The 23,185-nt window shown below is 44.9% G+C and overlaps 1 protein-coding gene and 1 long non-coding RNA gene across 3 annotated transcripts in view; both read left to right on the forward strand.

The window, feature by feature from the left end:
• The first annotated feature begins 278 nt into the window (after nt 1–278).
• LOC134471653 (uncharacterized) lies at nt 279–1,416 on the forward strand. Its single transcript, XR_010041193.1, has 2 exons — nt 279–1,077; nt 1,233–1,416. It is a non-coding gene; the product is annotated as an uncharacterized LOC134471653 (long non-coding RNA).
• Nucleotides 1,417–9,154: 7,738 nt separating this feature from the next.
• Zfat (zinc finger and AT-hook domain containing) overlaps nt 9,155–23,185 on the forward strand; it is a 249,190-nt gene continuing 235,159 nt past the window's right edge. The window contains exon 1 of one of the 2 annotated variants that reach the window (XR_010041192.1): nt 9,155–10,510. Coding sequence is in view for 1 of the 2 variants with exons in the window: in XM_003467367.5 (XP_003467415.3) it covers nt 10,492–10,510 (19 nt within the window). In the remaining variant the exon portion in view is untranslated. The remainder of the gene's footprint in view (nt 10,511–23,185) is intronic. The other variant, XM_003467367.5, reaches the window with a different exon arrangement.

The following is a 23,185-nucleotide window of genomic DNA, read 5'->3' on the forward strand; positions in this document are numbered from 1 at the left end:
GAATCAGGGCTGAGAGCCAGTAGCTGTGTGTTAGAATGGTGAGCTGGAAGGAATCCCAGGGTTCATTTGCCCTCCCAGCCACTTTCCAGAAGGGCTGAGAACAAGTGTCATCAGGGTGCTGTCATCCAGAGGAGGAAGGGAGGCCAGGCAGGCCAGGAGGGTTGGAGCTTCACCCAGAGTGAGTTACTCCAAGTTCACACAGCCCTCATATGGATAAAAAAACAAAACAAAGCAAAACACACACACAAAAAATCAATGTGAATTCGAGCCTGCACTATAACAAAATCTGTATTTGGTCATTTGCTGGATGTCTCTTCTTTGTACCAAACGCAAGCAAGACAACCTTCCCAATTATCAAATTATCCAAGCACAGAGTCAGCCAGCTCTGTAGAAGGCAAAGGATGCCAAGTGGGCAAATTACATTAAGGGTCCTGTCTCAGTCACTTTCGTCACTGCTGAGACATCATACACAGCACCCACAAACTAAAGGAGGCACGATTTATTTGGCTCATGCTTCAGTCCATGGTTGCCTGATTCCAAGGCAGAACGGATGGCAGAAGGATTTGGTGGAGGAAAACTGCTCACTTCATGGCAACCAGGAAGCAGAGCAAAAAGGGAGGAGTTAGGGAGAGAGACACACCCTTCTAAGGCCAGCCCCCTCGGGACCTCTCCCCTCTGATTGGACGCCAGTTTACAGAGCAAGCCAGTGATACAGACCTGTTATCCAATCACCTTCCAAACACACAAGGCTTTGGGGCCATGTGAGGTTTAAACCATAGCCGGTCCAGCTCTTCACTCCTCCCTATATGACTCTGCCATGTGACTTCTCCCTAGAAAAAAGCACAGTGCATTTCCTGCCTCTTTATTTTGAGTTTGATCATGTGACTTGCTTTGGCCAAGAGGAAAGACTCAAAAAAAGCAATGGATGTTTCTATTTGCATTTGTTTTTCTTCTGATGTAAGAGAGGGATCTGGTGAGGGTGGCTTGCTGTTCCAGCAGGAAAATGGAAGCCACATGATGCAGAACTGACCCAGCCAAGCAGAGTTCAGAGCGATGTCCCCACTCAACCTGCCCCACGTGAGTAAACCTGGCTGAGCCTAACCCCGACCAGCTGAGTCCCGTATGTACCCCAGGGAGCTCCAGTAATGAATGGCTATTGTTTCATGCCACTGAATATTGGGCAGAATACAAGCAGCAAAGGCTAACTTTGCACTTGTTTTTTTTTTTTTCAGATTGCTATCAACACACCATAAGTGTGTTGTTACCCATATAAATGATGCTACTATCTTGCCTGCTGCATTTGGTAAAAACAAGTTGCCCATCTGCTGCTTTGTGAATTGACCCACACAAATTCTTCACCAAAATGTTAAACGCACATTGCATGTTCATGCAAATAAAGTCTTGAAATATGTCAAAGTCTTCTTTTTCTTTCAGTAATTTTTCACATATCACACATTTTGGTTAAGCTCATGTCCTGAATTTTCTTCAGAGAAAGATTGTATGAAATCAGCTTGTCTCCTGTGGTTAGACTGAATATGTCTGTGAATTACAGATAACTAGGGATTAGTTTGGGATAAAACTGTTTACTGGAATACATGTGTTTTCTTATAGTGCAGTTCTCCTCAGAAGAACATTTAAGGATTGTTTCACACTCTTGAATATGATAAGTGTATAATTTATTTCCACAATTTCAAAATTAAAAATACAGTTACAGATTTTACTTGTTACCATTTTAAAAAATCCAGAGTAGATAACTGTAAAATGGAATTAATTTTAAAAAGCACAGATTCAGTAAAACATAGGAAAGATATGTCATATTGTTACTTTAAAATATTTAATCACTAGCACCCTGATGTGTGTTGATTTTAATAGAGGTCCTAAAATTTTAATATTTGAAAACCTTGCTTTGGAAGCCAACTTCTGGATGCTGTTATAAGCAATGAAACCTTTCATTAGGTCATTTTTCCCTAGCAGGAGTGGCTGGATGTACCGGCGTGGGTATGCATCTCCCACAGGCTCACCTGCCTTAGCACAAGGAAGTGAAGCCCAGGGAGCCAAGGGCCCTCCTACCCTCTGAATGATGATCTGGAGTTAGCAGGGGATTTTGCTGCCAGAAGAGCTAAGCCTGCGGCTAGATTCCTGGTTAGTCTGTGTGCACGCCTTTCATGATTTAGTAGATGTTTAAGGGGGACAAAGCAGGACCAAGTGGACATTCAGGAAACGTTTGCCTGCCTGTTTCTCTATCCATTGGTCCAACCGCATGTGAGGCTTGCTGTCCTTGTTTGTGCTGCCTGGCAGTAACCGCCAGGAGAGCCTTGCTCATCCTCCTCATCTTACCTGGAACTGTGGAAGGCTGACCACTCAGCTGTCGAGGCTTTGGCTTGGCCTTCGGAAAAACATTTTATAAATAAACAGGCTTTAATATTGGAATCTTGAAAATGTTTTAGCAGATTTGTACCACAAATAATCCACACAACTAGGTACATTTGAGGTGTTCCCTGCTCAGGACACATTACTATGCCTGGTTCACGGTATCTGCTCAATACTGGTGCCCAGGCACCCCATTTTCCTGGTCCAGAGAGCTAAAATAACAAAACTGTGTTTTTCAGGATGAACTTACTATGAAGTAGATCAAACTATAGAGCCCAGGGTCAAATCCTCCTTGCTACCTATTTTTGCAAATAAAGTTGTGTTGGAACGTGGCCGCATCTTCATTCACATAGTGGCTGCTTCCAGCCATGTGGAGCACTTTCCGCAGACACCTTGTGGCCTGCAACACTGAAAATCTTTGCTATCAGTCTCACTGCAGAAAAAAAGCATTGTTGATTCCTAACATTGATGGATAGCTTTCATTTCTAGTTGTGTTCTAAAAACACTAACAAACGAAACTATGCATTTTGGAGTCATAAAATTGGCTGGACTTGTGCTTTACAACTTGAAAAATAAACAGTACTTATATTTTTGTTGTAGTGTTTTTAATTTGGTTTTATACTTTAGAGTCTGTGGAGGTCCCAAACAAGAACACCTCTGGCAGAGGAGGGGAGTAAGAGTCTCTGGATGGTTAGCAGGAAACAGAGAGGGCAGAGGGAAGAGGTGGACATGGTAGTAACCCAGCGCTTTCTTCTGCCTCAAAAAGAGCCTGCTTCTTTCCCCCCTGGCCTGGCATCAAAGTAGACAGATAAAAGCCAGGCTTTCTTGTTGACCCAGGCCACAGGGACACAGACCAAAGTGACAGCTTTACATGGCTTGATTAGCATTTCAAAAAAGACATTATAGCTAACCTGTACTGTTTTAACTGCTGTCTAGAACTTTGATTTATTCAAAATGTATGGAAGGCCCATTTTCTGTTGGGCAATTGAACTTGTGCCCTGAAGGAGGATTCAGTTTTCATTTTCATTAAGCAAGCCGACTACTCTACACCGGACAGGCCCAGCAAACACACAGGACTCTGGCCTCAGCCCACCTGTTCTGAGGAGGTGACTTTCAAAGAAAGATCTGGGTAAGGAGAAATATTAGTCAAGCAAAGAGGAGCAGGGGAAGGAAAAATAAATGACTGTGTTCTCAAGGAAGAGAGCAATGAAGTCCTCTAAGGAGTCTGCAGAGACTGGAGCAGGGTTTGAGCTGGTGACCAGCACCTGGCAGAGGAGAACCAGGATGCGGAAGACCTTGTGGGCATCAGCCAGAAATGGAAGGAGGCTTTGCTGGTGAGTGTGACAAATTCCCGCATGGTCTGGTGTTATGTTCTGTCTCTGTCTCTGCCTCTCCACAGAGAGCATCCCTGTGAGGACCTCAGACCTATACTTGGTGACCTCACCAACACACACCATGGCTCGTACAATAACCCTCTGGAGCTGGATGTGGTGGCACAGGCCTGTAATTGCAGCACTCAGGAGGCTGAAACAGGTGGTCTGCTGGGAGTTCTAGGCCAGCCTAAACTACATAGCAAGACCCTGTCTCAAAAAACCAAACCAAACCAAATCAAACCAAACCAAACCAAACCTCCCATGGAACTAAGGAAATTTCTAGGTTAAGGGATGACCAGAGCTAAAACAAGAAAGTCCCAGGCCAGCTGGAATTGGTTGGTTTTAGTGCCATTCAACCCATATAGACTGGTAAGGTTTAGCAAACAGCAGGTGCTCAGAGCCCCTGTGCTGTGTCCCTACTGGCAGGGTTGACCCCCTGACACAGCAGGGGAATTTTTCCCATGAGCCAGTGGCTATGCTGTACCTGTTGATGAATGACACCCCCCCCCCCCAGATTAACTTCATGTCCTTGTCCTTCTTTCTGCTTTCTTTTGCCTGGGTTGGTGCTCACTTGAGAGTGGGCATTCTCAGGAATCTTCAGGACAACTGACACCATACTAGGGGAAGGAAGGGTTGTGGCAGCCAAAGATGCTGGACACACAAATGTTCCTTCACTTGTCCTCCTTCTGAGCCCTTTTGGAGATGGCAGCCTGAACACATTCACTGGAGGCTGCAGATGATTTTGCACTCAGACACAGCAAAGGCCACTCTGACTCCTAGAAATGGCGGTGGACAAAGTCAGATGGTAAATGTGCAAAAGAGCCCCGCAGGTTTTTGTCTACTTGAATAGCTTTATGCAGCACAATGAACTAGAAAATTGTGTCCTTTAGGTGAGACTCCATTTTTAAACAACTGATGATAACTAAGATTTGCATGGCCACTTTTCAAAGCAGAAACATTTCTGTCCTTGTCAGGTACTTTAGGAACATTATAATGTGCTTCTGATGAGGGTTTTGCTCAGCTACTTCTATAACAGGTTGAAATCTGCATTGGGGTTATCCTTCGTGCATTAGGTGAGGAAGATACCTGATCCCCAAGGTCCAGCCCCGTGGTCACATTCCTTCTCCCAGGACAGTAAAGGAGCAGCCAAGGGCTGTCTCCTGGCTGGGCTCAGCCAAGGGAGACTGGCAGGATGCCAGGAATCTGGGAGCAGAGCAGAGTTCAGACATGCAGCCCTCAGGCTCCTTTTCTGATACTTACAAAGGGTCAGTAACATGTCTTGCTGAAGGTGGCCTTCTCTCTGCAGGCGCTGTCCTGTTCTGGGTTTGGGTCCCAACTCCAAGCATTGCTCTTGCAGGCCTGGGGTTGGAGGAAGGCACCGAGTAGTGCATTGTTTCCCTTTGACTTCCTTTTACTTTGATAAGAATCCTTTTCTTAAAAAAATAACAACAAAGACAAAGGGTTCCTGTTCTTAGGTAGCCCTGTTAGAGGTGTCATTTACTTTTCTGGGGGCCTGACTACTAAGGAGCTGTCCTGCAGTGTGACAAGAGATAGCTCTGAGGCACTTGGGAATGGAGAGCACAACACTGACCAGTTGCCTCCATCAAGTAGATCCCATTAGCCTGGAATCTAATGAGCAGTGTTCCCGTTTCTTCCTCAAGTTTAAGCAGTATTTGCCATAAAGAAATCCCACCCACTGGGTGGCCTGGGTGGGCATTTATTGTCTCTCAGGTTTGTTCTGCAATAAACCTGTCCTAGTGAGCTCAGACCTCTGTTTCTTCTTTTTATTTTCCCTAACAGTCCTAAAGTCCTTTTCTTAAAAGACCGCCAGCCTACCATGTTGGAGCATGCCTGTTATCCCAGCACTTGGGAGGCTGTGGCAGGAGGCCTACCATGAGTTTGAGGCCAGCCTGAGCTACACAGTGAGTTCAAGGCCAGCCTAAACTACACATGAGACCCTGTCTCAAACCAAAACAAAAATATCAAAAAGAAACAATGACAGCCACCTTCGATTAGGTTCCACATGGATGACCTCGTTTTATGTTACCACTTTACAGACTTCTCTCCCAATTTAGGTCCACTGAGGTGTAGGCTCCATTCAGGCTTCAGCATGTCAATTTGGGAGACATAGGTTTTAGGGCCCTCGTGGTCAGGGATGGGGTCCTCTGAGGTCCTGGTTCTCCAGGCACCTAACTTCTTCAGTCACTCAGCACTCACTTTGACATTAAGCCAGTGCCCTCCCCCAATCCCCTTCCTCCTTTTCAAAGTGAGAGAGGGGTGGGTCTCTGCACATCCATCTTTATGCACATGTTTAGTGGCGTGTTCCAGAAGTCTCTTGGGCCAACTGTGGTGTGTCTCATGATCCAAGCAGTTGTCTCAACAGTGTAAGCTGCTGGTCACCAGGGGACAGAGACTCTGTGGAAGTCATCACTGCTTATCAGTGCAGGCTGGGGGTCACGACTCAAATGAATAGTGTTGGCCAGGGAGTGTCTGCTTCGGGTGCCAGGGGGCGATCTCTGATTTTTATACTTTTTCCTCTCCCATGAGCCTGGCACGCCATCTCTGCCTCTGTGCTTAGTCTAGGCTGTTCCTCTCCCTGCTGGAGATCACAGATTCCGTGAGTGTCCAGTAGCTGCCTTCTCCAGCTCTCCAGCTCACGGGTGCCCCCATGCTTAGCTCCCCTGTATGCAGTGGACTGTGTCCCGCTCATCTTCCTGTGCACTGTTCCCACTTTGGGTCATGGGACGCAGGGCAGATGCTGCAGGTACACTTCTGTGCTGCTGGCACTTGGCTAGTGCTCCACAGATGCCTAAGGATGGAATGAGCAAGCCAACCCCTCAGAGCGTTTCCACCACGTTACTCTGCTGACATGCTGATGGTTGGTTTGCTCCCTTAAACTCAGTTGTCAGTTCTCTACCGACTTCTTCAATCATGTGCACTCAGGATAGCTGGGAAGTGAGTATAGAGAGGAAAGTTGGTCTTTGCTGCTGGCCCATGGGAGTCTCCTGGTCTACAAGAAACACAGCTGTGTTAACAGGTATGGCATATGTAGTATTCTTACATGCTATGTAATAAAGAAAGGGGTGGGGTGACAGAATCATTCAAGCTCTGCGAGATAAGGGCTTAAAGAGCATGGAGAATTTGGTTTGGGTTTTGAAGGTTATAAAGAAGTCCAGCAGGTAAAAAATGTGTTCGATGCATGCAAAGGCTCCAAGTGGCATCGAGGTCTGGCATTTTTGGGAAATGGTAAGATGTCAGGTGAAGGGCAGCTTGTCTGGTTTGAGATGAAGCATGTGTGTAAGTCTAGGAGAGGAAGGCTGATGCCACCATCATGGCACTTGACCTTTGAGTCCACTGTTGGATGAAAAGCAGTCAACACTTTTCACAGGCCCGAAATGCTTGAAGTTCGCTGACCTGTGTTCAGCAGAACCCTTGGGCACATGCTGGGATCTAGGATCACCCTCTCCCTTTTTTCTCCCATGGCCTATTTACTCTTACAGTTCTTTCTGATATAGTTATAAATCTGGTCACTTTTCCCCTCAACTCATGAGCAAGAGAATTAAAATGACAAATCTTTATATGTATTATCCTGTTTTGATACAACTGATATAACTTATTAATTCTTCACACATACACCTTCATAAGTTTTTACTTTCTGCACACTTAGGCCTATTTGTAAGCAGCGTTTTACTACTGATATGACCAATTTATCTCTGTAAAACTTATTTTTGTACTTTTCCAGGACTTCTCTTATTGGACCCACAGGGAGAAGGATTTCCTCCTTCTCAGGAGCATTAAAATCACAGTCTGTGGGTCACTGACCGATGGCTTCGTAGCTAGAAAACAAAATCCTTCACGGTGACTGCTATGGAAGCAGGTGTTTGCCACCAGTCAAGCTCAACTGCTCTGTCAACAGGACTTGGAGCAGGTCCTTGCCGTCTTCACACCTTCACTGACTGTGCCTCAGTTTACCATGAACTGTCTTACCCATCATTAGCATTTTGTATAATTGGAAGGGCCCTGTGGTTTAACCTCTCGGCTTCCAAGGTAACATATAAAATTGTCTATAGTTTTTATTGTTTTCATATAAATGCATTTACCATATAGTTTTATAATTATACAATTACTGACACAAATGCATTTGATTATGCAAATTAACCGTATTTCTTATATAACTAAATGTCCTATCATGTCCATATATTGACTGTCACAAGTCCACTCGTGTGCTAGCTTTGCAAAGCTGACTCCAGTGGATTAGCTTTTGTCTGATCTCTTCTAGGAGCCATCATATAAAGCAGGATGACATTAACTCTACAGTTCTGAGTGACATATTTAATTCCACTACTGCTTCCTCATTGGAGGCATTTAAAAATACTGCTGGTGAATGGAAAGAAGACAAGTGCTGATTGAAAATGTCCAAATAACACAGCAGGTTGATGGATGAGCCTGTGTGGACTCTCCACTTACAAGTCTGGGCTCCCAATGAAAGACTTCTCTTAGTCATCTCTGCCTGCCCGCACAAGGTCAGTTTGCAGTAATAACAGTGCACAGAAACTTTGAAACAGGAGTGCACAGAAGGAAGGTGAGGCTGTGGGAGTAGTGGAGAAAATCGTAACTATCCAAGTAACCTACGTCCATCTCTCACAGTTGTAATTTCTGCTTCTGATTTGGCTGTACGATTCTCCAGTAATTGGCTTTTGAGACAAATTTTAAATTGCTTTATTTCCAATATTCATTTTGGTCACAACATTCAAGAGCAATCAATCCATCTGCTGATCAATAAATAACATGCTGCTGTAAGAAAGGCAACCTAACACAAAACCGATACTGTCAGCAACCCGGAACAACTCTAATTTCCTGACAGAAATCAATGCATGGCAAAACCATGATTATTGTAAATATTTATAGTTCTAAAAGAAAAATTTCATCGATGCTTTTTAACGAGAGCTAGTTTCCAAACGAAAGATGCTGGTGCACACCCCATCTACCTAGTGATGTAGGAATGTGGTGGGAGTATAGCAGGAACTTTATGATCATGCAGGAACTGGCTGTTTCAAACGCTTGGTGGGTACTCTAGGGGATGCTGTGGTAAGTGAAGTGGTAAAAGGGGAAACAAGGACGACAGCGCGGAGAGTTCCACTCTTGGGTGTCTTGCTGTTTGGTACCAGTTAGCAATGCAACCGCTCTGCATACTGCTTTTCTCATCTGTCCTTACAAGGCTGTAAGGATGAAACAAAGGGTAAAAGGTACTTTTGAACTTATGTTTAATAATCTGGTAAATCGAACGTCTTGTAATGACTCCTAAGACTAGGATGAAGGATTCTGAGAAAATGGATGAGGCCTCCTAAAGCTCATTGGCTTCGGGTATTTTAAGACATTAAAATCTAAGTGACAATGGAAAGAAACATAGTCACTCAATATTACTAAGCAATAGGCACTGGGAAAACAAAGAAATACCAGTAAGGACTCTTGGGTTCAGTGGAAGAGGCTGTGCAAACAGGTAAATCCTGAACTTGAGAGGGAGCAAGGCAAGGACGACCTTCAGCTGTCAGACGCAGGCTGGAGCCTCAGGGCACTTGAAGTTTCAAACTGAGCAGCCACTGGGGTGGGGTGGGGTGGTTATTCCAGGAAAAGCCTTAGAACAAGCAAAGACTAACAGTTCTGGGAAACCAAGAAAACAAATCAGTGTGTTTCAACAGTCAACCACTTGTAGTCCGCTTTTATGTTATTACTGTTGCTATGTCTCCATATTATGTATACTAAATTGATTTTTAAAAATGCAAATGAGTTTTTAAAACCATGACTTTCTATTGTTGCCGTAAAGTCACCACTCGTTATAAAATTGAAGCTTATTCTTTAACTATCAGGTTTAGTTCTAGTTTCTGGATAAAAGGGATAAAAGGGGTGACCAGGACGCGATGAGGATAAATTAACGTAAGATAGAAGTAGATACCACATGGAACACTGACGTGAGAGGGTTACTACAGTAGAGAGGAGTCCTTGGAGACGTTATCTGAGTCGGAGACTAAAGCACCTTAACCTCTAAAATGAAAACCAGGACATTACATTTCAGCCCAGAGCGGCTGCTCGCAAAAGCGGGGCACGCTCACACCCAACTGACTTTCCACAAGAAAAGAGATCCAAAGACCAGGGATCGCTCAGGCCGGTCCAATTCCATCGGAATCCACTGAATCTCTGCGAGGCTCCCCGGCAGGAAGTATCCCGCCCAGCGCACAAACACTGCAGGGTGTTTACGAGGCGCACGCTGAAACCACCCTGTGACAAATCAGTAAACCGAAGCAAGACAAGTCCACTCTCAACCCCACAGTAGCAAAGCACAACCCTGGGATATGAAGCCCGAAGGCCGCTTCCAGTCCGGCCAGCAGGAGCCAGGCAGAACCCGGAAGACTGCCACCCTCGCGGCGCTGTGGCCTAGGCGTGGCTCAAAAGGAGAACTAAGGAACGACGGGACGCGAGCATGCGCAGTGGCGGCCTCGGCGCTAGGGGAGGGCTCCCGCGGCGGACGTCGACACGCAGGCGTCGGAGCCGGAGCCCCGTGGGGAGGAGGGCGAAGACTCCATCCGCCATGTTGGATGCCGCAGATTCGCCATAACCTCTCCGGCTCTTTTCTTAAAAAAATAAAAATAAAAAGCGAAGCGTTAGAAGGCCGCCCTGCCTTCTCGGTCGGCACGGGAGGGGACCCAGAAGAACCCGAAGCTTTTTTTTCCTCTGCGGTGTGGCCGTTGCCATGGAGACGCAGGCGGCAGGTGAGCGGGGCTGGGGGTTGGGGCGAGGACGGGGTGGGGGTTGGGGTGAGGGTGGGGGTGGGGCGCGGAGCGCGGGAAGCAGTTCGGAGAGTGGAGTTGGGGTGCGGCGCGCGGGCCGCGGGAGGAGGAGGCATACACGGCCCGGGCAGAGAGCGAGCGGACGGCATGCTCCATGGCGGGCTATATTCCACCGCCAAAAAAAGAAGAAAGCGAAAAAGAAAAAGAAAGAGGGAGCTGTTGGGACAGCAAGCGACGGGGCGCGGTGCGCGCGTGCGCCGGGCCGTATCCAGGGCAACGGGCGGCGTCCAGAAGCGCTTCAGCGACGGCAACTGAGCGCTGGCGTTCCTCCGAGCGGGAGGTTCGAATCCTGATGCTGCCAGCTCTTTGGTTGGGTGTACTCGGGCTGGCCGTGCGTGGGATCAGGTTGCGTCCCTGTAAAGTAGACAGCTCTCGTTACTGCACCTTTGTACTTGGCGAGGGCGTTTTGAAGGGTCGGGATGGTGAAAGAAGTTTGCTTGTGTCTCACCGAGGAGCTGTCAAGTGGGAGAGTAGCGCAGCTTTGGGTAACGCTGTGACAAGCTTAACCGAGTTGAACTTTATCCTCTGGACATTGTGCTGCTCGCTTAGAAGTTACACTAACGTGCTACCTCCTCCAGTTTCCCACCTTCCAGGCTGGAAGTAGCTTCTCAGCCCATGGACCAGCAGAGTAACAGACCTTCCCCTTAACACCAGGTGCTAAGAAGCACCCTGTTTCTTAGCTTGAGCTCGGGGTCCCACGCCTGTAATGAACTCTAGTTTCTGCCCTTGGACAATGAATAAACGCGTTTTGTTGCCCAGCCGTTCCCTTAATTGTGGGTCATTTAAGAGTCACCTTGTAGAGATTGGATTCACAACAGTCAAGACAGCAGAGCTGAGCACTTTTATGCCTAGTTAGTGTTCCAGTTTTGGAACTGTAGTAACAATGTAACATAATATTTTTTCATTCTGGTTCCTTGAATCTTTCTAGGTAACATAATGCACATCATAGGAAGATTAAAAACAAATTGCAATCTTTGGCATAAATGAGTTAAGAATAAGCTTTTCCTGATTCAAAGTAAAATCCAAACTGCTTGGCTTGTGCCTCTGACCTCTTGGGACAGTGTCTGGTCCATCATGGAGATTCAGTGTGATTTGTCTAAGGAAAGAATGAATGGCTGGTGGTCACTTTTGCCCCTTTCAGACTAGTTTCCTTGTTGGAGCTTAGGTGACCTTTTGGGAGCACAAAAATCATGACCTCACGGTTTACCCTCCAGCACTGCCCCTCTCAGAGCCTGGTCATCCACCTGTAGAAGCCTTGATGGTTTCCATGTGCCATGCTGGTGGAGACAGATGCCAGGACCCAGCCCTGAAACACCTTTCCTGACCCTTTTTGTTTACATTGCAGGCAGGTGGAGATCCTAAATAGGCCAGGCAGGAGTAGAGAGGAGAATGAGTCTTTCTTCTGCCCTAGCCACAGTATCCTGGATGCACCAGTGTGCAAGCTTGGCTAGTGGTGTGAGTGAGGGCCCAGAACCAGAGTACACAATATGGAAGACCCGAACACACCAGAGGATGATTTCTTAACAGTAATGACTTCTCAGTGGGGTATGTAATCCTAGCTGTCTGGGAGGCTGAAACAGGAAGATTGCAAGTTTGAGCCCAGCCTGGCCAATTTAGTGACTTTCTCAAAATAACAAAAAGGCTGGGGGTATAGATTAGTGCAGAGGCTTTGGGTTCAATCCTAGTGCTGGAAAAAAAAAGACTTGTCAGTTCGGTACCTTTGTTCTTATATTGAGAATGACCTGCCACCTGTCCTGTTCTGGAATTTGTCTTAGCAATCTTTAAAACGAACCCAGGATATGCGCTCTAATTTTCTAGCAGTAGCAATGGAAAGGATCATTTTGAAAATGTGTTCTTGTCAACTCGTGGCTAGCTAGTTTCTGTATCGACCCCCTGCTCCGATTGTCAGGTTGGCTTGGGAGAAGCAGTGCAGTGCGTGGCAAGGTAAAGCGAGACCTGTGAGGTACAACTGTCATGTGGTGAATTAGTTGGTATGGTCATCTCTGTCACAGTGCTGTTATGTCCTGGATCTCTTCTTTTCAGAGGCTTGTCATTTGCCTGCTTCTTTTTTCCCAAACCTTATAATTTACGTAATCACTTTTCCAATATAGCTATCCTTAAGTAGAATTAAGTTGCTGCCTCAGGCCAAGGTAGTCAAAATTAGATGTATTAGAAAGACTCTCCCTAATTGCATTTCCTTTTATAGTTTCATGTGTGCTGCTTCTGAAACCTTTGCACCAAGATGGGTAGATTTAATTATGTACAGAGATTTTGCCTGGAGTTAAGTTTTCCTTTTCTCAGTTGTTTACCCCAGTAAACTTTCACTGTCTCAAATTCCCCGCAGGCAGGCAGCAGCTTGATGGGTGAGAGACACAGCATAGGGTGCAAAGATCTGCTCCTCATGGGATTGCTGACCCCAGGGATGTCCTGTGGCCTTTGGGACCCCGGTGGACCTAAGTACGACTCTCTGCTATGGAGGCTGGTTTTATATGCAGAATGTGTTTATCCCTTTCTTAATGGGATAAAGTCTCTCCAGGGTGCAGCTCAGTGCTTTGTCATCTACTTGCTTTTTAGAGATCAAAAGGTAGACTAGAATTTGATGATTAATTTTTTTAAGAGAGGAAAAAATCATTTGGGAGTGAAGCAAAATAGACATTTTAAACACGTATTGCACATTTGAAGTTGTCACTTTTTTAAGGGAACATATATAGATCACTGAGATTATAAAAAGATAATGCTTAGCATATTAGTATAACAACAGGAATTTAAGAATTTCTTTTAAAATTTAAAAAATTATAAATTGACAAATTATAGTGGTATATTTTAGGGCGTGCAAAATATTGTGATTTATTAATATGACATGGATTGAACTGAAATAATTAACTTACGCATCACATCAAATATGTCTTTATGGTAAGAACATTTGAAATTTAGTGATTTTAAAAGGTACATTATCCATCTTTATTCACTACAGTGTGCAGTGTATTTTGAAACAAATCAAAACATATTCCCCTGTTTAATTGAGGCTTTGTACCTTTGACCTGTATCTTGCATCCATGCCCAGCCTCTAGTGGCCTCTGCTCTGCCCTCTGCCGCCTTGGGTTCCATTGCTTTAGATGCCACATGGCAGCAGGTGGGTATATCTGGCAGCCATGTGGGATCTAAAGCAATGGAACCCAAGGACTTTCTGTGCTTGCCCTATTTACTTGGCACAGTGTTCTCCAGCTCTGTCCATGTTGTACTAAGTGAAACATTTTTTCTTCATTAAGACTGAATAAATTTCCTGTTGTATATGTGGGCCATGTTTTCTTTCTCTGCTCATCTGTTGGCGGGTACAGATAGATTCCATGACTCAGTTGTTGTGACTGGTGTTGCAGGGAATGACCATTGGGGTGCAGATACCCTTCTTCAAAGTACTGATTTGAAATCTGGGTTCTTTTAAATCATGTAACAGGTAGAGTGGCAAAGCATTCAGTCCTGTAGTGTGCTGGCTTTGTGTCCCTTCTTAAAGGCCATGAAGATATTCTCCTAGGCGTATTGATTTAATTAATTTTGAAACTTCATATTTGCTTTTAGGTTTAGCTATATTGCCACCCATCTTGAAGTAGTTTGTGTAAGGCATACGTTCTGGTCCTACCTTTGAACAGCTCTGAGGCTTGGCCATCTCTGCAGCCACCATCACGTTGTGTAGATGGTCCCTGCAGATCACGAGGCAGCATGGCTGTAAGGTTCCATGGAGGGCATGGTGCACACAACTAGCACCAGCAGATTTTCCTCGTTTCCATTTCTATTTTTTTTTTCTTTTCTCCCTTTCTCCCTCTATTAAGCCTCATCTTTCCCTGAACATCTTATAGTTTTTAATAGCATGTTTGAAAATTCAGTGTATAATGAGAACAATTTGTAATCATGCATAATCATGCATGACACAATGACCCAATCACTTATTGTAATCATGTAGTAATGGGGAAATAAGCTGGGGCCTGGCATTAACTGTCATTCGTGTAGCCTGCTTAGTTGGATGTTTTGCATCATTACTATGATGGCTTGTGTCTAGATGTCCCCCATACAGTCTCATGTAGTCCTTGGTGAGGCTTTTTCAGAGGTGGCTGGATCTAGAGTGTATGATACTGGAATTGATTCATGGTGCAATGCCAGGATCAGGGACACTAGGATTCAGGATGAGTGCCACCCTAAGAAGCCGGGGTAAGATAAAGGGGGCAGAAAGACACTATTAAGGTCCGTGTTGTAGTCAGGGGTAGTGCAGAGAACAATTAGAATCAGGACATGGAGTTTATAACATTTTTATAATGGTCACCGGGAGTTAACACAAGAAAATGCAGGAAATCTATCCACAATACCAAAGATACAGAATATTTATTCAAGGGCCTAAACCCCACAGCAATGTCCCACATGAGTCCAGATGAAAACCCAGAGCTCATGACAGTGCCTCCCATGAGTCCAACTGGAGGTCCAGAGCCCACAAGAAGGAATCGCTCCAGTCTCTTTACAGATCCATGCTGGGAAGGCCCAAAGGTCAGCGGCAGAAGCCAGAAAGTCCATGCCAGCAGGGTGAAGGAGCTGTGCTGGTGGGATGAGGGTTCTGTGCTGGAGCTGTGAAGTCACACTTACAACAAAGACCAGGGCTGTCCTGAAAAGCACCACAGCCATCCTTAGTGACACGGAGGCCCCGAGCTCCTCCAATGACAAGCACAGTCAGGTACATGCTAGGAATCAAGTGTGACAAATTCATCCTGGAGACCAAGAGGCACATGTCTTTCTCTCTGGAGCCAGGAAGCAGTGCTTGATGTGAAGATCAGAGCTTCTCCAGGAGAACCAATGGGCTCAAACAGCAACTCGTAGGAGAACCCACAATGCCTCAGTGCAACAACACATTAATGCCCTTCTCCTTCTCCACCTCTATTTATACTGGCAACTTTCCTTAGGTGGGATCTCTACTTTCAGTGCCATGCTGATGTAATCCAGCTGGCAATAAGTTGACCACCAGTTCTTAATCCCTAACAGTCCACTATTGCTTTTGTTGTCTTCTGTGTGCAATGAACTGTTTCTCCTTTGTGACATGCCTCTGCTGTGTTCCACTCTGCTTTGGAGCCTGCCAACTGTGGACTGAAACCTCTGCAAACTGTAAGCCAAATAAACTTCCTTCTTTAACTTTGGGTGTTGTGTGTTTTGTCTCAGCAAAAAGAAAAGTAACTAACACAGTTACTCTCACAAAAAGTCTGCACAGTAGGCTGTTGTCCATGTTTTATAGTCAAGGAGGCCGAAGCTTGGGCTTCTTCCTCCAGCTCAAGTCACTGTGCTGCCTCTGAGGAGTAGCCTTGGTCACAGTGCTGGGTGGTCCCTACCTGTTGGATACAGAGATGAGGCTTCTGTGGGCCAGCAACTTCTTTGAAAAGGCTCCTTTTGGATCTTCTGTTAGAATCTTGTGCAGTTCCAGAATCTTATTTTGGGTTCAGCAGTCGCAGGCCTGGTGAATGGAGAACACCTGAGCAGCCAGAGACAAGCCTTGCCTGCCTGTTGCCCAGCTCCTCACAAGCTTGACCACTGTCTTTGCTATTTGAGTCACACACAGTTATCCAGTGCTTGCTGTGTGCCAGGCCTAATCCGTACTGGGTAGAGCTGAGGCCTGAACCTTTGGGTGACCTCATGGCTTATCTCTCATGGTAATTCACATAGGTAGTGCTCTCGGGAGCTAGGCATGGAGAGGCCCCGGGAAGCCTGTTCCCAAAGAGCTCACAAGCTATCCTATAGGGCAGACAACCTGTTCAGAGTGTATGAAAGGTTAGAGAGATGCAGTTGCCTCTTGGTATCTGGGGGGGGGGGGGGCGGGATTTGTTCTGGGATACCAAAATCTGCTGATGGTCAAATCTCTTCTATAAAATAGTATAGCGCTTGCATATAACTTAGGAACTCCCATTCATGTACTTTAAATAACCTTTAGATTATGATACAAGTATCTATAGATAATTTATAATATAACTATGTAAATAAGCTATATTTTTAAAGGAACAGCGACAAGAAAATAGTGTACATGTTTAGTATACAAAGATATTTTTATTCAAATATTTTTGTTTCATGGTTGGTTGACTCTGCAGATGTGAAACCCATGGATGGAACAGGCCAACTGTACTTTACAGAATATATGCAAGTGACTACAAGCCATGAAAGATGCTTAGCATTGCTAGTCACTAGGAAAATGCATCCGGAAAGGCAGTGAGATACTGCTGCATGCCCACCAGAAAGGCTGGAATTAAAAAGATCAGCAGTCCCAAGTGTGGTGAGAACGTGGTCCCTGGAGCTGATAGGTGGTGATAGCAGTGTGCACGGGGTAGACAAGGGACACAGTATGGTCATTGCTGCAGCGGCTGAGTAGGGACACAGGACAGCTTCAAGGGTGAGTTTGGAGTAGAATGACCATGTCAGGAGCGGGCAGTGCAGGTGGGAAACTCCTACCTGCCCACTGCTGGCTAGTGCTTCTCTGGGGAGGGGTAGTGGAAGCCTCAAGTTCAACAAGGAACTTCCAAGTCCTCGTGCCTTCTGTGTACTGACGTCAGGCCTAACTAAGCTGGTGATTCATGGGTGGGATAAGTGTCTGCTGCTCCCCTGCCTCTGGCTGAGCCTTCAAGCAGCCTCTGGCCTGCTAGGAAGCCTGTGTATCCATTCCCTGCCCTGTCTGCTGTGCCCATGCCCTGCCCACCCAGACTGACTGACTCATTTTGTTGGCCTTGTTCTTTGCTAAGTGTGTGTAAGGCTCTCTCACCCCTAGAAATGTAGCCTGGGATTGGCACTGGCATTTTTTTTTTATTTAAGGAGAAAAGAAAAAAAAAACAGTGAAAGGGTACAAGTTATACAGATTTACAGAAGAAAAAAATGAACAGTAGGAAATCATTAGTTGATGGATTACATATTGCCATCTTAGAAATGATTGTTCAAGTCACAAAATTAAAGCTTGTAGAGTGGACATTCCAACAATGATACTGCAAACAGTTCTGTTCAATGATCCAATAAAACTCTGTGATATAATTTTCTATCTTATACACTTAAATATACATGCAGTTATATAGTTTAGAGCACTTTCTTTTCCTCTCTTTTGTACAATGACTATTACACATTTTGGGTTTCATTGCTCCCATGGTTCTTATTGCTTTTTTGGAAGAGAGTAAGACCAAATGAGACATAACAGAACAGAATCGGTCAAGTCAAAAGGGTGGACATGATAGATAATATAAAAACATAATACAAGGTGATCAACAATGGTTACCATAATGCCTCCCGCTATCTCTAATAGAATTGCCTATATCATTAGTTATAATACAATTGAACAAAACAGTAAAGAACAAAACCAAAACATTGGAGACATTGTAGGTCTTCAAAAGTAGATAAAAGTCAACGAGAATGGGTGTTATAATGAATCTCATTATCTTCACAGCTGATGCCTAAACTTTCGAACCTGATACTATCCAGCAAAACAGAATAGGGGAACATCAGTCAAAAACAAGATGGTGAGAGTAATACAGGGCTTCAAATCGAGATAATAGAAAGTCAAAGTGGGTTACTATATTATATCCTGCTATTTTTTCCCTTTAATTAAACTGATAAAAATAAAAAAGTAAATAATGGAGTGGAGATTGAGAAAAAAGAGGGCATAACAGCGAAACAGCGCAGATCAAAACATAACCATTTAAGCAGAGTAGTGTTTCACCACCAGCTAATTCCGACCCAAAAGTAGTTACCATATTGACTCTTTCCTTGAAGTCCTTGAGTACAACTTCGTATACTGTAGCATTAAGTATATCAAAACAATGTAAAACCATTTAAGAGAATGACAGCATTACAGAGTATTTAGAATCGACTAACAGAAAATGAACAATGGTTTCTGTATAATCTCCTTGTCTTTAAAAGGTTTTTGCTTATACTATCGTACATAATAAAATCCAATGAGATACAACCTGTTTAGACCATTGGAGACAGAAGAACAAAAGCTAGATGAGACTTCAAAACAAGATGATACTAAATCAGTATTACCTATTAAGATGTCATTTTCTCCAAAATAGCTGTTCCTATCATCCAATCTTCTCTGTCTCATTTCTGTTGAGCTCTTTTTCTGTCAGTAGCTGTCAGTTTGTCTTCTTCATTTTGTTCTCTGCTCCATTCGTTGTGGCCTCCCCACCACTATTTCTGGGTTCTTTGTATTTTTCTTTTTTTAGAATATCCTGCAATACTTTCTGTAGGGTTGAATTGGTGGTTGCAAATTCCCCCAGTTCCTCTTTATCCTGGAAGCACCTTGTTTTTCCATCAATTTCCAGGGACAGTTGTGCAGGATATCTCAATCTTGGCTGGAGATTATTATCTTTCAAAGCTTGAATTATTTCCCCCCATGCTCTTCGTGATTTGATGGTTTGTGCAGAGAAATCTGCTATAATTCTGATGGGTGTTCCCTTGTAAGTGGTCTGTTTCTTGTCTCTTACAGCTTTTAATATTCTGTTCTTGTATTGAATTTCTGGAATTTTTATTATTATATGCCTGGGTGTTTCTCTGTTAGGGTTGTAGGTAGCTGGGGTCCTGTATGCCTCATACATCTGAGTATCTTTACCTTTTGCTAAATTAGGAAAATTCTCCTGGATTATTTCTGTGAGTAGCTTTTGTAGTTCACTTGTTTGTGTCCCTACTTCTTCTTTTATGTTCTTAATCCTTAAGTTATGGCTCCTCTTATCATCTTTGCTGTTTGTTTCTTTGTTATTTTTAAGAAGTTTTTCATTTCATTCTCCCACAAGTCTGCCCTCCAGTTCAGATAGTCTGTCCTTAGTTTCTTTCAAGCTGTTATGCCAGTCTTGGATAGACTTCTTAATTTCTTGATAGTCCCTTTGAACCTGCTTCACGTACTCTATGCTTTCTCTGTTTTCTCCATCAAACAATTCTCCCCTCTTTTTCTGTTCTTCCATTCTACCATCTGTTTTTTCCTGGGTGGTGCTTAGCATTTCTCTAACTATTCTGCATACTTCTAGCTTCAGGTCGTTGATAACTTCATTCCTGAATTGGTCTATGAGGCTCTCTATATGGCGCTTAATGTCTATTGATGTGGTGTCTGCTATTGCCTGTTTCTCAGAATTGGGGGCCGAGGAGCCTTTCTTGTTGCTTCCCTTCCCCATATTCTCTGTTCCTTATATATATGCAAGTTTACATAGGAGGCCCAGCTTCCCTGCCTGTCAGCCACAGCCTGATCAAATTGCGCTGGCTAGGTGTTCCCGCCCACCGCTGCGCACCAGGGAGTTACGGACTAGGCAATCTACGCGGGAGTCAGTCGCCCCTCCGGGTCACCGTCAGGCTCTGGGATCTGGGTTAGGCCAGCCTACCAAGTCCACCTGCAGCGTCACGCAGGCCAGGCACTTTTCACCAATCCCGTCCGAGAGGGGAATGTGTGGCTGGAGTCGCCACCGCGCCCTGCTCTTACAGGACTGCCCGAGCCCAGAAAGTCCTCCGCTGGAGTCAAACTGTGGTAGAGTGTCAGTTTCTCTCTCTCACCTTGCCCCAAGTCAGTGTATGCCTCCTTGTCCGTCCTGTTTTCGACTCCGTTCGCAGACTCCCATTCCCAGAGCTTCTGCGCGTCTCTCCTTGCCGAGCCGCTGTGGAGGCAGCCAGCCGCCGAGCGGTGGGAAACCCAAATCGCAGTTTCCAATGGCGCGGGGTCCAGCCTCCACACCGAGTCTTTTCTGTTCCTATTTTAGCGCCAGGACTGCATTCCAAGTTGGTTTCTCTCAGCCCAGTTCGTTCCTGAGTCAGCAGAGCATATCTCTACTGGCTCATGTCTCCTTAGTCCGCATCATTGCTGACTTCTGAGCCGAGCCTTTCAGAGAGCCTTTGGTAGTTGCTGTTATCTGTCTGCCATGTTCTCCCGGAAGTCCGGCACTGGCATTATAGTCCAGGAGACATCTCTGTGCATTTCAATCCCACCACATGACAGTTGTAACTTTTGAGCCTCAGTTTCTATTTCCGTAAAGTTGGACCGACAGGTGTATCTTTATCCCAGGGATTTTATTCTCTGGAGAAGGGCATCAGGTGAGGTACATGCTGAAGTGGTTGCTGCTCAAGGAAGTCTCTGAGGAGGCATTTAGCGTGCCCAGGACTCTTTGGGGCAGCCTACGGTACTTCAGCGTCCTCGACTGTCACTGCCTGTGGACACATAGGACTTGCTGTTGTCCTTGGCTCTACTCCATTTGGCTTCAGGGTCCTGAGTAGTGCACGTGCTCCTCAGCTCCCCCTTGATGAGTGTGAGCCCTCCGCCTGTGTAGCTTCTGCCCTGGACCTCTGCAGCCTCTTCCCTGCCTGCATGCTTTGTCCAGCGTGAGCCTCCTAGTGCTCACATTCTGCCACACAATCAAAGGATTCCACTGGGTCCTGGTGCTGTGAGAGGTATCCTGCAGCCTTTGTTCTTTGCCACTATAACTGCAGTTCTTTGATGCTGGGATGTTATTGTTTTTGATTTCTGGGCAAACTAAAGGTCAGAGAGAAATTTGATCACATGCTGGTAGGTTACCAAGCTAAGATTTGCATGTAATCTGTCTGACCCTGAAGTAAACCTTGTGCTCTTTTTTAGGCTGCTGAGCAGACCTGACCACATTTCTAGAGCACCAAGTATCAATGCCTCCTACCTCACATAATTCTTATGAGGTCTCGGGGTGGCAGCTGCTCTCTTTGCTTGGGGTTAGAAAATGGACCCACAGAGGCAAATTCAGACTCCCACTGCAGTGCAGGCAGAGAGGCTGGTTCAATAGGCCTTTCTCCTCCTCTACCACTGGGTTTCCATGACTCTGATTTGTTCATTCCCTGGGTCTGTTGTTTCTCTTAGAAGCATTCCAGCTGTGGATTTTTAATCTTTTTGTTACTGGATTTTGAGGGCTGGAATCTCCTTTTAAAGGTGATTTCTAGGTTCTTTCTATTCGTAACAAAGAATTGGTGAAATCAAGCACAAACAAGTAACAAGATTTTAACATTTGTTAAAGATAGGAAACATACTGTATAAAGCAAGTTTGTGCCAAGTAGGAAAATAAATATACACTACAAGATGAGAGTAGACTCCTGTGAGAGAATACAGTAGTGGAGAGCTCAGTGATCACTATCCTTTTTGTATTACTCACTCCTTAGGCTGATGTCAGACCTGGCCATCCTATCAAAACTGCTTGACCTCTTACAAGGAGTCCATGTGCAGGGCTTTGGAAAATTGTTTTGCACAAATGTCATGGAATTTTGCAGCTAACTGGTCACACCTGCTTCACCAGCCTGTCTGTCTTGCCCTAATCTCCCACCTCACTTTGTCAGAGTTTGTGGCAGGTCTGATCTATATTCTGGATGCACATCTGGTTTTTATCGTTGGTTCCTTATGGAGAGTATAGGTGTTGTTGGGAAAGGAGCACTAATGAAAGGCAAAGTCTGGGCATGCTGGAGACACAGTTGCAGAAATACAAGGTGCTGTCCGGAACCAGACTTCAGTTCTGGTTTCTTTATGTGGCGTTTGTCACCACCTCCATACTGAGTCTCCACCACAGGACTAGGGACTGTCCGTAGAGTGCTACATTGGGATTAGCTAGAGAAATAGAATGTCCAGACTTTAGAGGGTCATTTAGAAGAGCAGCTGTGGGCTTTCAGAAGCAAACCCAGGGAGTTCAAGGTCAAGCAGCTAGCACCCAGCTGGAAGTGGAAGGTGGACTCCTAAATGATTAGTTAAAGTACAGTCTGTTGCTGAGCTTCCTGCAGCCCTCCTTACAGACTCAGGAGACTTGTAGTCTGTTTGAAGAAAGAGGCCATAATTATGTAGATCAGCCTTCTCTGCTGTGGTCACCTTCCCCTGGTTCTCCCTCTACCCCTGTGTTCCGACCCTGAAACATGTACCTGTCATGCCAGTACAATTTCTTATGTAAGAACTCAATGCTTTTTTTGTTTTTCAGTATGCAAAAGAATTTTAAGAACTTATTTTCAAACACTTTCTTTTTAAACCCTGAGTGTGTGATAGAGAAATAAAGAATTTTAGTTATAATAATAATGATAGTAATGGATTTTGGGTTCTGATTTTTTTTCCTATACTAACTGCCCTAAATATCTTCTGGGGAGAGAGGCTTCTGTTTCATGGAAGTTTTTCTTTGTGCAGCTTGTTGGTATGAAGTTTCCATGGTCAAAGAGCACGTGAGCTCTGCTTGGTAGAAATTCTTATGAGTAAAAGGATCTGGAGGCTTCTGAGAGGAGAGAGAGAATCAAGGAGTAAAAAAGGGAGGGGAGGAGCCAGAGAGAGCCCAGACTCAGCGTTTCTGTGCTGACGCCTATGAGACACTCAGGTAGTGAAGAAAGCAACTTGGGATCCATTGTTCTCTTTTAATCTTTTATTTTTGCATATTTTTCTATTTATAGAAACATTAAGAGAGTACAAAAATTCACATATACCTTTCATTCTGGGTCTCCAAGTGTTGGAAGTCTATTATATTGCTTACCTTCCCTTCTCACTCTGTCTCCTTCTCTGTCTCCTTTAAATAAACTTGCAGATATAATGTTCTTATACCTACTCCTGTTTCATTGTTTATTTCCTAAAAA

The sequence above is a fragment of the Cavia porcellus genome, unplaced genomic scaffold (genome assembly GCF_034190915.1).
Source record: "Cavia porcellus strain 051 isolate PalLab524CR breed Dunkin Hartley unplaced genomic scaffold, mCavPor4.1 scaffold_19, whole genome shotgun sequence".
Taxonomy (NCBI): Eukaryota; Metazoa; Chordata; class Mammalia; order Rodentia; family Caviidae; genus Cavia; species Cavia porcellus.